The sequence below is a fragment of the Natator depressus genome, chromosome 1 (genome assembly GCF_965152275.1).
Source record: "Natator depressus isolate rNatDep1 chromosome 1, rNatDep2.hap1, whole genome shotgun sequence".
NCBI classification, from domain to species: domain Eukaryota; kingdom Metazoa; phylum Chordata; order Testudines; family Cheloniidae; genus Natator; species Natator depressus.
The window spans coordinates 265,071,509-265,088,846 of record NC_134234.1 but is presented as its reverse complement, the minus strand read 5'-3'; the positions used below and the strand labels follow the sequence as shown (position 1 = coordinate 265,088,846).

The 17,338-nt window shown below is 45.2% G+C and overlaps 1 protein-coding gene across 1 annotated transcript in view; it reads left to right on the top strand.

Moving 5' to 3' along the window:
• Nucleotides 1-4,588: 4,588 nt before the first annotated feature.
• The window catches only part of CFAP54 (cilia and flagella associated protein 54), a 209,517-nt gene continuing 196,767 nt past the window's right edge, over nucleotides 4,589-17,338 (top strand). Inside the window, exons 1-3 of the mRNA XM_074941863.1 lie at nucleotides 4,589-4,794; nucleotides 13,029-13,134; nucleotides 16,164-16,310. Of these exons, the coding sequence (XP_074797964.1) occupies nucleotides 4,589-4,794; nucleotides 13,029-13,134; nucleotides 16,164-16,310 (459 nt within the window). The remainder of the gene's footprint in view (nucleotides 4,795-13,028; nucleotides 13,135-16,163; nucleotides 16,311-17,338) is intronic.

The following is a 17,338-nucleotide window of genomic DNA, read 5'->3' as shown; positions in this document are numbered from 1 at the left end:
TGGAATAAAACTACATGAAAAAAGAACTGTAGCAAAGGGAACTAGCACAGGAAAGGAAAAGGATATGTCAGCCTTTTGAAATGCATTGTATCAAGCAATGGAAACACACTGTCATTTACTGCATTAGTTTTGCACAGTGTATCAGACACTAAGAATGTTAAGAAATGGGCTTCGCACACACTGCATGAAGCATCTGCATGGTGGTGTTTTTCTTCAAAAACAGAAGTGGAAAAAATGTTCTGCCACTTTCATGACAAAGCATAAAGAAAGGCTTGCTTCTACTATAGCTCTCCGATAACGTTGGGGTGTAGAAAAAACTTGCCTCCATTATCTTAATGGCCAACCAGGTAACGAGGCTACAAAAAATCTCCCTCACAAGCTCAGTTTCTGGAGGCAGCAAGCTCATATATCAAGCTCCACAAGCAATCATCAGCTTGTTACCAAAAAGGGCTGTCAGCATTCCTGTGGGGAACACCTGCAAATCCGCCCATCCTTATTAACAGTTGGCAGTTGAGCAGGGGTTTTAATCTCCTTCATGCTACAAACTACCCTTCCTTCCTTCATGCCATTGCACTGCTTTATAATGGTCTCTTATTATGGTCTATTTTGTCACATTATATATGTAACAAAATAGACCATAATATATAAAAATAATATACATACACATAGAGAAAAGACTGTCCATAAATAATGTAAGTGTGTGTGTGTGTGTGTATATTAGGGCTATCAAGCAATTAAAAATTGTGATTAATTGAGCGATTAAAAAAATTAATGGTGATTAATCGTGCAATTAATCGTGCTATTAAACAATAATAGAATACCATTTGTTTAAATATTTTTGGATGTTTTCTACATTTTCAAATATATTGATTTCAATTACAACACACAATACCAAGTGTACAGTGCTCACTTTATATTTATTTTTTATTACAAATATTTGCACTGTAAAAAACAAAAGAAATAGTTATTTTTCAATTCACCTAATACAAGTACTGTAGTGCAATATATTTATCATGAAAGTTGAACTTACAAATGTAGAATTATGTACAGAAAATAACTGCATTCAAAAACAAAACAATGTAAAACTTTAGAGCCTACAAGTCCACTCAGTCCTACTTCTTGTTCAGCCAATTGGTAAGACAAACAAGTTTCATTACATTTATGGGAGATAATGCTGCCTGTTTCTTATTTACAATGTCACCTGAAAGTGAGAATAGCCATTCATATGGCACTTTTGTGTTGGCATTGCAAGGTATTTACGTGCCAGATATGCTAAACATTCATATGGCCTTTCATGCTTCAGCCACCATTCCAGAGGACATGCTTCCATGCTGATGATGCTTGTTAAAAAAATAATGCATTAGTTAAATTTGTGACTCAATTCTCTGGGGGAGAATTGTATGTCTCCTGCTCTGTTGTAGCCACATTCTGCATATATTTCATGTTATAGCAGTCTCAGATGATGACCCAGAACACGTTGTTCATTTAAAGAACACTTTCACTGCAGATCTGACAAAACACAAAGAAGGTAACAATGTGAGATTTCTAAAGATAGCTACAGCACTCGACCCAAGGTTTCCAAAATCTGGGAGGGATGAGGTGTGGAGCAAGTTTTCAGAAGTTTTAAAAGAGCAATACTCCGATGCGGAAACTACAGAACCTGAACTACCAAAAAAGAAAATCAGCCTTCTGTTGGTGGCATCTGACTCAGATGATGAAAATGAACATGAGTCCGTCCGCACAGCTTTGGATTGTTATTTAGCAGAACCCATCATCAGCATCAATCCACATCTTCTGGAATTGTGGTTAAAGCACGAAGGGACAGATGAATCTTTAACTTATTGGGCACGTAACTATCTTGCAATGCCAGCTATAACAGTGCCATGCAAACACCTGTTCTCACTTTCAGGTGACATTGTAAACAAGTTTGTCTGAGCGATTGGCTGAACAAGAAGTAGGACTGCGTGGACTTATAGGCTTTAAAGTTTTACAATGTTTTGTTTTTGAGTGAAGATATGTAACAAAAAACCCTACATTTGTAAGTTACACTTCCATGATAAAGAGATTGCACTACAGTGCTTGTATGAGGTGAATTGAAAAATAATTTTTTAAATCATTTTACAGTGGAAATATTTGTAATAAAAATAATATAAAGTGAGCACTGTACACTTTGATTGTGTGTTGTAATTGAAATCAATATATTTGAAAATGTAGAAAAACATCAAAAATATTTAATAAATTTCCACTGGTATTCTATTGTTTAACAGTTCGATTAAAACTGAGGTTAATCGTGATTAATTTTTTTAGTTATGATTAATTTTTTGTTAATTGCGTGAGTTAACTGCAATCAATTGACAGCCCTCTTTATACACACATAGAGAAAAGACTGTCCATAAATAAAAAATGTTATCCTTCAACATCAAATGGTATGAAAAGATGCAGAATTTATTATTTTTATTTGCACTGTGATCGTGTCTACATGCCCCAGCTCCATTGTGCTAGGCACCACACACACACACAAACAGAATGTTAATTTATCATTATAAAAATATTATAAAAAAGGGCAGATAAAGCTCGTACTGCTACAGATACAAACGATCAGAAAGAATGGCCCTGAAAATATAGTTAATCATACTGAGAAATCTATTATTAAAAATTATGAACTCACAAAATAAATGCTTGCAGATAAGGATGCTTAAACTTCTGTGCATGAAAAAGGCTCAGTAAAGCTAAAATATCTATGGGTCCCTAGAGCAGCTTCTATGCCTGCAGTATAAAATGATGCAAGGATTTCTAGTCCAACGTCAGGCTATTGCCCAAAACTATTTCCATCAGCTGCCGGAACAAACTTCCAATCTACAGATACCTTGACCTTGAAGTGAAGCATTCTGGCAAATGGGTGATAGAGTAATATTAATGAAAAATAAAAGATGTTGCCATTTTTTTCAATATTCTTAGTGTGAAACAATCAAAAATAGTCTGCACTAAATTCATGAAACTAAAAATATTCCAGGTCATGGGCAATTTATTTTAGTTTTTTCTTTCCCTGCGGCCAATGATTAACTCATAGAGTCTATTTTGACTCTGTCATTGTCCCAAACCAAATGCATAATAGAGGAAGTGTTATGATGAACATGCATTTGGATATGCAAAAGCTGTTTATACAAACGTACTGATGGTTCATGCAAAAAAATTTCAAGAAGGACTACCTAGATTAAAAATATGATAGTTAATTATCTGAAACATTTGGAATCTACAGTAATGTGTAAGTAGATGAATAGAATTATTTTATAGTAACAAAATTGCACTGCCATTTTTGGTAGCTGAGAGAAGATTTTAAGAAAGGCTCCAGGACTAACATATTTCGAGAAATATGCTATGTTTTCCTGGGCTGAAAGTTTCTCTTTGAGTTCTTCATCAAATGAGGAAATTGCATGAATCCAACATTCATCATAACATTTTTCTGGTTGAGCAAAATATTTTGATCTAAACACTTATTCTGGGTTTGACTTTTTTATTTTATATAGTATTATAATAAAATGAAAAATTAAAAAAGTTTAGAAACGAAGTAATTTCAAAATGGAAACACTAACCTTTTTATTCCAAAGGTGTCAAAACAGGCCACTTTAACGTTATTGGAGCTTTTTTCCTGGTTCTCTTCCACAATGAAATTTTGGCAAAATTGATCTGATTTTGTTATGTGTTTAGATTTTTGATAGAATATGGTTCCCTCACAGTTTCTCTGACCAGCTCTGTATATAAAGTACCTTCACAGGGAGAAAATGCAGTGTACTGAAGACTTTAGTCTAAAGTAGCCTTTAATTTAATGGAGAAAGGCATAACCAGAACCAATGGCTGGGAGTTAAAGCCCGGCAAATGCAAATTAGAAACTAGGCACAATAATCCTTGTGGAACAAACCACCAAGGGCAGTGATGGATTTGCCACCTCCAACTGTCTTCAGCTCCATGCTGGCGGCCTTGCAGAGGACCTGATGAACCAACCCCAGATGGCTAAGCTCAATGCAGGGCCGGCCATTGGCAGGGGTGCTGGAACAATTTGTACAAATACTGACAGTGGGGGTGCTAAGAGCCACTGAATCAAACTATAAACCAGGGGTTCTCAAACTGGGGGGTCGGGACCCCTCAGGGGGTTGTGAGGTTATTACATAGAGGATCCTGAGCTGTCAGCCTCCACCCCAAGCCCCGCTTTTATAATGGTGTTAAATATACAAAAACCTGTTTTTTAATGGGGGAGGGCGGGTTGCACGCAGAGGCTTGCTATGTGGAAGAGGTCACCAGTACATAAGTGTGAGAACCACTTCTCTACACCCTGTCGATAGTGGGAACCAGTTCAAGCCAGAGGGGGCTGCCGCAGCCCCAGCCCCTGTGGCCATTGGCCTAGCTCACACCGGCCGGTCTAGTCACCCCGCCTGGCCTTATACTCTCCCCGCCGGCCAGTGCCGGGTCTGTTCAAAGCCCGAGACGGAGCCAGGACGCGGGGCGCAAACACCAGCCAGGCCAGGAGCCTTCACACGCCGCCTCCGCCCGTTGCCACGCAACCGCCCGTGTGTACAGGGCAGGCAGCCGGATGATGGCGGAGGCCGGGTCCCCCCCGCCGCCGCCGCCCCGCCACGGGATGCAGCCCCCGCCGGCTACTTTCTTCGGGGCGCTGGAGCCGGGGAACCCGGTGATCGACAGCTTCGAGTCCGAGCTGCGGGACTTCCTGGGCTTCATGCGCCGGCTGCGGAGCGCGGGGGCGGCCGAGCCGCGGAGACAGGAGCTGCACAGACGCGGGTACAGGCAGAGTGTGGGCGGGGAGCGGCTCCGTAACGTGCTCCCGCGGAGCGCCGCCTGCTGAGGGTGCCAGGCCCGGCCACTGGCGGCACTGCCCGCGACACACCGCCCGGGACCCTGCACCCCCCTCAACCCTACTCCCCTGCCCCGAGACCCTGCACCCCCTCAACGCTCATCCGGACCCTACCCCCTTCGCCCCGCCCCAGGACCCTGCACCCCCCCTCAACCCTCACTCAACCCTACTCCCCTGCCCCGAGACCCTGCACACCCCTCAACCCTCATCCGGACCCTACTCCCCTGCCCCGAGACCCTGCACCCCCCTCAACCCTCACTCAGCCCTACTCCCCTGCCCCGAGACCCTGCACCCCCTCAACGCTCATCCGGACCCTACCCCCTTCGCCCCGCCCCAGGACCCTGCACCCCCTTCAACCCTCACTCAACCCTACTCCCCCGCCCCGAGACCCTGCACCCCCCTCAATCCTCATCCGGACCCTACCCCCTTCGCCCCGCCCCAGGACCCTGCACCCCCCTCAACCCTCACTCAGCCCTACTCCCCCGCCCCGAGACCCTGCAACCCCCTCAACGCTCATCCGGACCCTACCCCCTTCGCCCCACCCCAGGACCCTGCACCCCCCCCCCCCAACCCTCACTCAACCCTACTCCCCTGCCCCGAGATCCTGCACCCCCCTCAACCCTCATCCGGACCCTACTCCCCTGCCCCGAGACCCTGCACCCCCCTCAACCCTCATCCGGACCCTACCCCCTTCGCCCTGCCCCAGGACCCTGCACCCCCCTTAACTCTCACTCAACCCTACTCCCCCGCCCCGAGACCCTACACCCCCCTCAACCCTCACTCAACCCTACTCCCCCGCCCCGAGACCCTGCACCCCCCTCAACCCTCATCCGAACCCTACCCCCTTCGCCCCACCCCAGGACCCTGCACCCCCCTCAACCCTCACTCAACCCTACTCCCCCGCCCCGAGACCCTGCACCCCCCTCAACCCTCACTCAACCCTACCCCCTTCGCCCTGCCCCAGGACCCTGCACCCCCCCCCCATCTCTCACTCAATGCTACTCCCCCGCCCTGAGACCCTGCACCCCCCTCAACCCTCACTCAACCCTACTCCCCCACCCCGAGACCCTGCACCCCCCTTAACCCTCACTCAACCCTACCCCCCATCCCATGCCGGGACCCTGCCCCCCCCCCACCCGGACCCTACCCCTTTGCCCCGCAACGGGACCCTGCATCCCCCCCCACCCGTCATCCAAACCCTATTCCCCCCCGCAACGGGACCCTGCACCCCCCACACCTCTCATCTGGACCCTATCCCCTTTGCTCTGGGACCCTGCACCCCCCCCAACCGTCATCCAGACACTACACCCACCGCACTCCGGAACTCTGCAGCACCCCCCCCCCCCAACCCTCATGCGGAGCCTACCTACCCCACACTGGGACCCTGCAGTACCTCCCCCCCAACCCTCATCCGGATGCTACCTCCCCCCACACTGGGACCCTGTACCCCCCCAACCCTCATCCGGACCCTATCCCCCCTGCACTGGGACCCTGCAGCACCCACCCCTAACCCTCATCTGGACCCTACCCATCCCGCACTGGGACCCTGCAGCCCCCCTGCACTGTAATCCTCATCTGAACCCTGCCTCCCTGCACAGGGATCCTCCAGCCCCGCTGCACCGTAACCCTTTGTCATCTGGACCCTGCCCCCCTGCACCTGGAATCTGCACCCTTTCATAATCCTCATCCAAACCCTCCCCCCCCCCGCCACTGGGGACCCTGAAACTCCCCGCCCTGTAACCCTCATCCAGACCCTGCTGCCCCCCAGCACTGTAGCCCTCATCCAGACCCTGCTCACCCACATCGGGACCCTGCAGACACCCCACACCATAACCCTCATCTGGACCCTGCCCCCTCGCACCGTAACCCTCATCCGGACCCTGCCCCCCATACCAGGACCCTGCAGCCCCCCCCCCCCCCCCGTACCATAACTCATCTGGACCCAGGCCCCCATCCCACCCCGGGGACCATGCAGTCACCTCCCCCTGGTTACTCTCATCCAGGCCCTGCCCACCTTTTCCCGCTCCTGGGACCTGCAGCTTCCTGGGGACTCTGCAGCTTCCCCACTGTAACCTCCATTTGGACCCTGCCTTGGGGACTTTTTAGCTCCCCTTCCCCTGGAGACTCTGCAGCTTCCACCCCTCCGGTAACACCTAGGCTATCTGGACTCTGCCCCCCTATCCTGGGCACTCTGCAGCTCTCCCTCTGTAACCTCCATCCGGATCCTGCCCCGCCGGGGACCCTGCAGCTCCCCCATAGCCACCAGTTGGACCCTGCCCCCCACCCTGGGGACTTTGCAGCCCCCCTCCCATAACTCCCATACAGACCCTGCCCATCCTGTCCCGCCCCAGGGACCCCGCAGGCCCTCTGTAACCCCCATCAGGTCCCTGCTGTCTCTACCCCATCCAGCCCCGGGGCCCCTGTAGCTCCCCCCAACAAGCCTCATCTGAACCCTCCTCCCCACTACTTCCCACAGCCCCGCATCCTTACCCCCCAACAGCCATCCAGCTCTTGCTCCCTCAACCTCCCCTGCAGATCCCTGCCCGGACTCTGCGCCCCCACTGCTACCTGAAGACCCCCATCCACATGCTGGCACCTCTCCCTGCAGCCCCCATCCAGATCCTGCCGCCTCCCTGTGTAACCCCCATCTGGACTCTGTCCCCACCTCCCTCCACAACAGCTATCTGGACCCTCACCCCCTGCAATCTCTGTCTGGCTCCTGATCCCCCACATCTTTCTCCCCAAAAGTCCTCTTCCAACCACTGCTCCTCATCTCTCCCACTGCAATTCTCCACCAGCCCCTTGCCTCTCTCCTGCAATCCCCTTGAATCTATTGTCCCTTCCTGCTGCCCCCTTCCCTGGCAGTCTCCTCCAGCCACTGCCACTTTCTGCTGGGTCCTCCTCTTTACCCTGTCAATTCCCATCTAGTTACTGTCAGCCCCTGCAGGCTTTCTTATCTGCTCTTTGTAGCTCTCATCCATCATGCCCCCCACCTTCTAGTCTTCCTGTCCCCCAACCATCTGCTCAGATTTTCTCCTCACCTCCAACTTGACACCCTCCCTGCCACTGTGCTGGATTCCCACCTAGTGTCACATGCATTTTACAGTGTTCCAAACCCCAGGTGTTTAGAAACAAAAAATGAAATTTGCTTAAAAATTGAGATAAAAAAAAAATCTTACATGTTGGGTTTTTATTTGCCTTCTGTTTTTTCAGCTGTTAGGGTTTATGTTTTTCAGCTTTTCTTGCACAATCATGAAGTCTAGAAACTTATGTTGAGTCTCAAGTAGTCATATGACTTCAGATGACTGGGGAGGGGGTTAAGAAAAACACTAGATATATATCATATAGCTATGCATATGTTCATATGTACTTGTGCACCTTTATGTGTGTATGCATGTGTGGGTACACATAAGTGTATGGATGCACACTCTCTAAATTTTTATAATTTAATATAAAATAGTATTTTATAGTAATATAAATAATAATATAATGCACTATGTATGCAGCAGCCAGGAAAAATATCCAATTCATACTGTGTGCGTTTCTGGATGTCTGTCTCTTTATAAGGGCTTATAATATATATTTCCATGGTGACCATCACTATAATATCTAGGCTCTATGATATACACTTACTTTTTCCTTCAAGGGAAACAGCTAGTTCTGAAAAATACCGCCTGAGCAGAGTTCTTACTCCTAATTCTCAGAACCCTAGTATGGGACAGGTGGAACTTCCCAAGCTGTCAGCATTTTTCATCCCTCTGAACAGTGATGGGGGGTGGTTGTGTCATGAACCAACTTCCTATCACCCAACTCTAACTCTTGGAACTTTTCAGTTAACTGAAGCAACGATGCTCCCCAGAGCAGCTGAACCTTTCCATCTGGCACTCTGACTTTGCAACCCAGCAGTGATCATCTTTGGGTGTCCTTTTCTGTTGTAGACCTTCCCAATTTCTAATCAGCTAAGGTTCTTTTTTTGTTTGTTTTTTATTTTTAATTGATACATTTGTTTTTCCATAATTCTTTCATTCAGGACGACGGTTAGGCCCAGGCGTACCATCAGGGTGCACCAGTTTCCAGGGAGTTGGGGATGTTCAGGTATATGACCAAGCTTTTATTTCGGCTTCTAGGTGCTTTGGCACCTTCACTTGGTGTTTCGGACTTTTTCCTTGCAGATTTAATAGATTCCAAGACCAGAAGGGACCATTGTAATCATCTAGTCTGACCTCCTGTAGCAGGCCCTAGAACTTCCCCAAAATAATTCCTAGAGTGTATCTTTTAGAAATACATCCGATCTTGATTTCAGAATTGTTGGTGATGAATCCACCATGACCCTTAGGAAATTGTTCTAATGGTGAATTACTCTCACAGTTAAAAAATTGCACCTTATTTCCAGTCTGACTTTGTTCAGCTTCGATTTCCAGCCATTGAATCATGTTATACCTTTGGTGTCTCTGTTTGTAGAGCTTCATCATCTTTCACTTTGGTACTTTTGTAAGCCTTCATTTGTTGCCTCAGAGATTCATTCTTTCGTTCCTTTGGCTGTTCTTTATTCTTTTTTAAAATGTCAGTCTCCACCTAGACTCCTCAGAGGAAGGAAGATCACTCAGCAACTTCAAACATTGTGCCGTAGAAAAATGTGTGTAATAATGAACATTTATTATATCCTTTGATTGGGAGTTGGGTGTACTGAATCTGATCTGTCTGCAAATGTCATCCCAAGTACTCAGTGATGTGGGGAATGCATCAAAGGCATTCTTGAGGCACCCTCCTGCAAAACCAGGAAGTCCAGCACTTCAGAATCCTTTAAAGGAGAAATCCTTGAAGTGAAAACCTAAATCAGCTCTATTTGCTAAGAACTGGGATTCTGCAGGTGCTGCCTATATCAGCACAGACTCAGCTCACTTCAAGGCCCAGCAGGGCAGTTTCACATCCCAATTATTCTGCACTGTCCACCTTTAAGCTAGGAACTGATGCCCTCTTAGTCTTTATCCTTGAAGTAAGTAGTACGGAGCAGTTAATCTGACATTTATCATCTCCAAGTAAGAAATGTCAGCAAAAAATGTAGGGAGAGAGAGCTCTCACTTCTAAAACTCCAGCATCCTAATGCCATGGCAAACCTCCTGCTCCAGGCAGCATTGCATGAAAACTTTCAGCATCCTCCCTTCAGATTCAGTATAGGGAGATGGAGGTAGGAATTCTGAGTGGCAATGTGTATTCAGGTACCTCTCCAGATCACAGATATTCATCTCTGAGGTTGCTTAGAAAGCTGCTGTATTGCTTCCCTCTTGCCTTGCTCGTATCAGGTGGTGTTGGAACTCTCGACACAGTTGGACCATTTTTTGTGTTTGAAACACCAGCCCTGGCGAAGGTACTCCTGGTTTCTCTTGTAGTGAGGATCTCAGAATGGCCAGCGTCAGTGCCTCCTAAGGCATTTGTATATACTCAAGAATCCATTATCATTTTGTCAGACCAGCTACTTGTGAGGGTGTAGATTATGTTCAGAGTGACAGGAAAATACAGTGGGGAGATTTATATACACAGAGAACATGAAACAATGGGTGTTACCATTCACACTGTAACGAGAGTGATCAGGTAGGGTGATGTCTGTCTGCATCTGTACGAGTTTTTTCATTAAGTTGATAGATTTCCACTCCATACGGCTAAATTCAGTGCCTTGCATAATGACAGGTTTCAGAGTAGCAGCCATGTTAGTCTGTATCCGCAAAAAGAAAAGGAGGACTTGTGGCACCTTAGAGACTAACAAATTTATTTACAGCTCACTTAATCGGATGCATTCAGTGGAAAATACAGTGGGGAGATTTATATACAGAGAACATGAAACAGTGGGTGTTACCATACACGAATGCATCCGATGAAGTGAGCTGTAACTCACGAAAGCTTATGCTCAAATAAATTTGTTAGTCTCTAAGGTGCCACAAGTCCTCCTTTTCGTTTTGCGGATACAGACTAATACGGCTGCTACTCTGAAAAGAGTGACAATAGTTACTATTTGAATTTAGAGGGACATGAATACTCTTCTAACACCAAATATATTTACACGCAGAAGAGAAGTAAACTTCTCCATTACAAGTGCCAGGAAGTTTGAAAACTAGTGTATAAAGTTGTGGACTTGGTTTTGCATTAGTGCAGGAAGCCTTTGCATCTAATAGTTAAGTAGTGAAACCTTAGAACTATTATATTACAAACTTCTGAGCTCTAATGTGGGGTCCAATAGAAGGCTGAGGACCTACATTACACCAAGGTCACCCTTTTCCCCTTGGAATTTGAAGGTGATTTATACCTTTCTTCTTTGACATTTGTATTTTTGTATCTGAATAAACTATTTATTTTTCATGTGATTGGCCAATTTCTGTTTTGAGGAGCATTCATTTCCTGCTAAAATCAGGGACTGACTGGAAAGTTACAAAAAGGTGGCTTTATGGGTCCCGATGTCATTTGACCAATAGAGGAAGTGGCTTGAACTGCAACCCACTCCAAGGACCTTACAAGGGCCGCAGGAGCTTGGAGACTTCCATTTGTCTCATATTAGAGAGCACAAGACCCAGGAGTAAGAATCCTGTGAAAAGGATGTCTTCAAATTTTAGCTCCTCTGTCTCCTCTCTTCTTCCTTATTTATAAGTTGTTACTTATGAGTATCTCTGTTATGATTGTTGAGACTGCTCTGCAGGTGATTTGTTAGGGGAATATCTGCAAAAACAGATGTTTGGCATTGTGAAGATTCGTAATTTAATTCTTTAATGGAGTCCTCCTCTGAAAACCCCTGTCCTTCTTAGTATGAACCTGGTTTCCAACCAGCTATCATGTCCCCTTTTGAATGTGGCTTTCTCAATTAAGTACAAAGAGAATGTTGTTTCAGACCACCTGTCATATCCATTTAGAGTTTTAAAGACAAGGACCCCATTATTCAAATTACAACCAGTATAGGAGTCAGAGTGGTGGCATGACGTAGGCAGTGCACTCTACTTAGCAGGCAGGCTGCCCTTGAGGATCAATTACAGTTTATTGGAGACCTGTTGCATTAATCCGAGATGGAGTTTGTTACACTAAATCATCCTTGGTGATAGCACTATAGATAATTGTGGTCTGGTCTGTGACTGAAACATAAGAGAGTAATAACCTGGCCCAGCAGAAGGTGACATTTTTGGCCACTGATGATATCTGATATTGCCTGAGGTATGTCTACACAGCAATTAAACACCCGCGGCCGGCCCGTGTCAGCTGACTCGGGCTCGTGGGACTCAGGCTATGGGGCTGTTTAACTGTAGTGTAAATATTCAGGCTCGGGCTCCTGAATGTCTGCACCACAGTTAAACAGCTTGCAGCCTGAGTTCCACAAGCCCGAGTCAGCTGACATGGGCCAGCTGTGGGTGTTTAACTGCAGTGTAGACATACCCTTAGAATACTTTTTTAGTTAGTTTTTCATTTGCTTTTTCTCTCCCACCCCCAGCACATATGTCCTTATCTATTCCAACTATTGTAATTTTCTTGTACATTTCATGCTAGATCAATCTCATACCAGAGGCTGTTTAGTTAGTTCTCTTCTTATTCCTGTGATACATGCCATAGTATGAAAAATATTGGTTTTTATTTCAGGATCCACTAATTACTTAGTTTATGGCTGCCTGACATGCTTTATTACTTTTGACATTTTTCTTTTCTGTCCTTTTCATTCATTTGTTCTAATCTAATGATTTTTCCACATTGTAATCCATTGAGTTTATTTAAAATACCAAATAGTTTTTTAAGACTGAACATCTCTAAACATACAGTGATTTTCAACATTTTTCATACTAGCTGGGAAAGTGGGACACATTATACATCTCTTATGACCCTGTTGGAATACTTCAAAGGATTCATACGTTAGAACATTTTGATAAGTACTTCTATAGGAGGTAATTCATCCTAAAGTAAATCCATTGTGATAAAAGCTTGAAACTTGATGGTTGACTTGTTTGCTCAAATCAATGTTAATAATCACTTGGTTTTTAAATTCATAGTGTTCATATTGTTTCAGGTGCATTTGGAAGAAAGAGCTCTTTAATGGCTAACATAACTGGAGGTTTTATTATTCATTTACTTGATGTAGCAGGTCTGTTGCCAGCTTTTAATGTGTAACTTTTGTCTCCTGCTGTTTGTTTAGAGCAAACACTTTGTTTAATATTTGGATCAAGTATAAGCCTCGACTGCCAGATTGGTATTACAATGAAAAACTTCTGAAAGTTGGTGACCTCCTTATTCAGATCAAAGTAAGTCATATTAAATAGAAAAGATTCTACTCCCAAGTCTTTTTGTGATTCATTGTGTGTTTCTATGTTGGGATATAGTTTAATTATACTTTACTGGAAGCTGTTTTGAATGTGAGATAAATTAATAAAAATAACTCTAATTGCAGTTGGTGTATTGTGGCCATAGCTTTTTACACTGAGCATAATTGTTTCACTGTTGCATTTTGCTCCCCCATCTGTTTCTTGTGTCCACCTGTTGTCTGTCGTCTTATGTTTAAGACTAAAAACTCTTTGAGGCAGGGCCCATCTTTTCATTATGGGTGTATAATGCTAGCACGGTGGGACTGCAGTCTCTGATTGGGGCCTCTAGGCACTCTTGCAATAAAATAAAAAATATTTAATAATAGTAAAAAGAATGGACCTGTGTTGGTGAGTACATGTCTTTTGTTGCCTGCTGAACGGGACCTCAAACCTTACCACATGGATGTCCTTAAGAGGAGGCCCTGCCAACCCGGTTTATTGCCTGGGATTTTGAGGGTTAATTCCCAGCCAATATTCAGAGACAATTCAAGAATGTACTGCTTATTCCTGGGGGAATTCTGCGCCACTGCGTGCATGCATAATTAATGTGCCACGCATAATCTTTTTCCACAGAAAATAACTTCTACCAGAAAGTTTACTGCAATTCCACCTTTTGCCCACCAGGGGCCACTGTGGCAGTAAAACAGAGCAGCTGCTCCAGGGTGGGAGTGGGCCCAGTTGCCAATAGGGAAGGGAAGAGATTGCCTGTCTGGCAGCGCTGTGCCTGTGGGGCCAAGTCAGTAAACAGGAGATATGGGGGGACAGACAGCGTGGGGCTGGGGAGGTGTCAGAGACTGGGGTTCCTAAGGGCTATTGGGGAAGGACAGACTGGGACAAGGGCTGAATGGGAGTGGAGGTGCTGGGCCACATGGGGACAGGGGGAGGGGGTGTAGGGTCATACAGGGGAAGGGGGTGGCCGAGTGGGGGCATAGAAACACATGGGCACAAGCGCAGGGCCAGCTCTAGGTTTTTTGCAACCCCAAGCAAAAAATTTGCTGGTGCCTAGAGCTGGTCCTGCACAAGCGGGAGGGATGCAGGGACACATGGGGATGGGGGTAGGGGACTGGCAGAGGGGTACAGGGACATCCAGGGACAGGGAGGGGATGCAGAGACACATGGAGGGTGGCTGTGTGGGGTGGAGGGACACATGGGGATGGAGGAGCAGGTGCAAGGACACATGGAGTGACAGGGACACATGGAGTCAGGGGCAGATGTGCCTGACTGAATGGGAGAGGCTAGGGATCAGCCAGGGTCTGCATAGGGGAGGCTCCCTAAACCCCTCCCCCCCCCAAAATCTGTTCCATATTTCTTCCACCCACACCTAACAACCCCCCAGGTTCACTCCCAGGCTCCTTTCCTCTCCCTCATCTCTTCCATTACCCCAGACTCCCCCAAGCTTTTGCACTGCTTCTGATGGGGGCGGGAAATATGGTTCTGTATTGTAGTTTAAATGAATTACTCAAAGTTCTGTATTTATATGCCTAGTAAGGAATCTATTTGACAAAAAACATTTCCTGAATCTTTTTCATTATCTGTATTGTTACAGACATACTTGCTGACAGGTATTTTAAAATTTATTTTCCAAAATAATTGATACCAGTGTGATTATATTGTGTTATTTTGAGAAATAATATATGCAGAATTTTAAAATATTGTGTGTAGAATTTTTAATTTTTTGATGCAGAATTCCCCCAGGAGTAAGGCTGGAAGGTAATTAATTGCAACTGAACTTATTTAGTTCTAGAGGGTTTCACACTTCCTAGGCCGAGCTTCTTGCACATACCTGGCCTCGTTGCATCCCTCCAGTACCTTCCACAAGCTCCCTGCATGCCATCCCCTCTATTTCAGGGACTCCTTGCAACTTTCCCAATCTCCCCCTGACAGAGGTTATGTGTATTCCCTATTCCTCACTCCTCCCATACCGGAGTCCCCCATTCCAGCAGCTCTGTGTGCACCGTCTTTTCACATCCTCCACATGCCTTCCATTATTCTCTTATGCCCATGGAAAGGGCTCAGTGTGTCCCCCATTCTGCCCTTCTTCCCATGGCAGGGGCTATGTGTGCCTCATGCGAGATTCCCCCAGTCTCTCCTGGGCAGTGGGGCTCAGACGTTGGCTCCAGGTCCTAGCAAGTCTAAGCCAGCCCTGGCGACCCCATTAAAACGGGCTCCCAACCCACTGTTTGAGAACCTCTGCAATAGGTGGCAGTTCAACCTCTGAGTCAGTATGGAACCACTGTCCCAGCATAGTCTTAGAAGGGATCTTTGTACTACCGAAGGGCTGTCTTATGGATGAGACATAAAGCCTGAGTTCCTGCCTGCTTGTAGTTATTAAAGATCCCATGGCATTTTTCACAAGAGTAGGATTATGAAACGAGGTGTATTGGACAGTTAAGGTATCTAAATTCCTTCTGCAGTTTCAATGGAATCAATTAGTTTTCATCACTTCTTGTTCTACAGCAGTGTGTGGGTTTGGTGTGAACTCTGAAACGGTTTGCTCTTTTTGCCCAAGATGTGGGCACTGCAGTGGGGGATGAAATAACAATCCTTGTGTATAGTTTATAAAGCTTTTTGTTCTGAAGTGCTTTTCTCAGTAATAGCATTATGATTACCCCTCTCAAGCTGTAGGACATTCCAGGAAGCCCATGACTTTGTTGTGTTGTCGTGAGAACATAATATTTTAAATCCACTGTCAGGTATTTGTCATGTTTCTGAATAAAAAAAACTCCTGACTCATCTTTGATTACTCCAAAGATCCTAATGCTTTCAGTGGGTGACTTTATCATTATAAACTACATTACAAAATGTTTTCCTGACTTCTCAGCATAGTCCTGGATGAGTCTACTTCACCTCCAGTTATTGTTCTACATTGCCATTTGTTAAACGAGTGTAAGAAAGTATAATACACATTTTATAATTGCATAGAAAAATAAAATGCAAAATCTATGAATAACATATTCTTCACATTCCAGGAATATAAGATGGCACTTTTACAGTGCTATGGACGGTATCTTCAGCAGTTCAGTTCTATAAACCTTGATGAGGTAATAGCAGACGTGAATCAGTTTAAGTCCATGTTTTTTCCAAATGGCTTTGGTGATAAAAGTGCTGCACTTACGGTAGGTATAAACAAGAAAGAGTTTTAACAAAAATGTTAATGTTTTCAAAATAAGAGGCCATTATTAAGCTTCAATAAATGTATATCAGACTGTTGCACTAATGAGAGGTAGATTTACTAATACCTGGAGCTCTTTAATCGTTCACATATCCAGAATAGGAAATGACACACATGCCTACAGAGCTCCTTGCCACAAGATGTCATTGAGGTTAAAAATGGATTAACAATTGTCTGAATGCTGAGAATATCCAGGGTTATAAAATTAATGATTTTAAAAAAGTTTTGGAAGGGATATAACCCCTCATGTTTCAAGGCATAATCCAACATCTAACTAATTGGGGGTAGGTAGACAATTTTCCTGTGGGCAGGTTATTCCATGACCAGGGTTTCTCCTCCAAAACAGCTGGTATAAACTACTGTCAAAGACAGGATATGGACCAAAGTTGATGACTGGTCACTGATTGAATGTGGCAATTTTTGTGTTCCTCCATGATATGAAAACAAGGCAGTCAACACAGTTAGAACTTTGTATTGTAATTTGTGCAGGATTTCTGTGTAAAAATACTACACATAAACTGCTTGATGACAAAGCAGCATCACACTACTATCAATATATTCTTTTCCAGGAATTAAATGAAATAGACTGATAAATAGATATATATGGTCATTAGTTTCATCTGTAAATAATGAAAATTTGTAGGAAAGCCAAATGACCTCAGGGAGGATGTAAACATTCCTTTGTGTTATCGCTACAAGAGACCAAGGGCTTGTGATAGGTCCTTTGGTATGAGTAAGGCAGGGCAAGGTGAGAGGGAGGCATCACAAAAATAATGCATTCTGTCCCAGCAGTGCTCTGTTGAATCTCTGCTGCACCAGACACTGATGTGGGTATTTGGATTTCTCTCTGAGCTAGGATAAGCCGTGAGTTTTCTGCCTGCACTTGTGATGATCAGGAACAGCTGACCTTAGTTAGGAGTAGAGCCTTAAAAAGGGCCTTAGATTTTTTTTTCTGGGAAGAGACGGAATGAG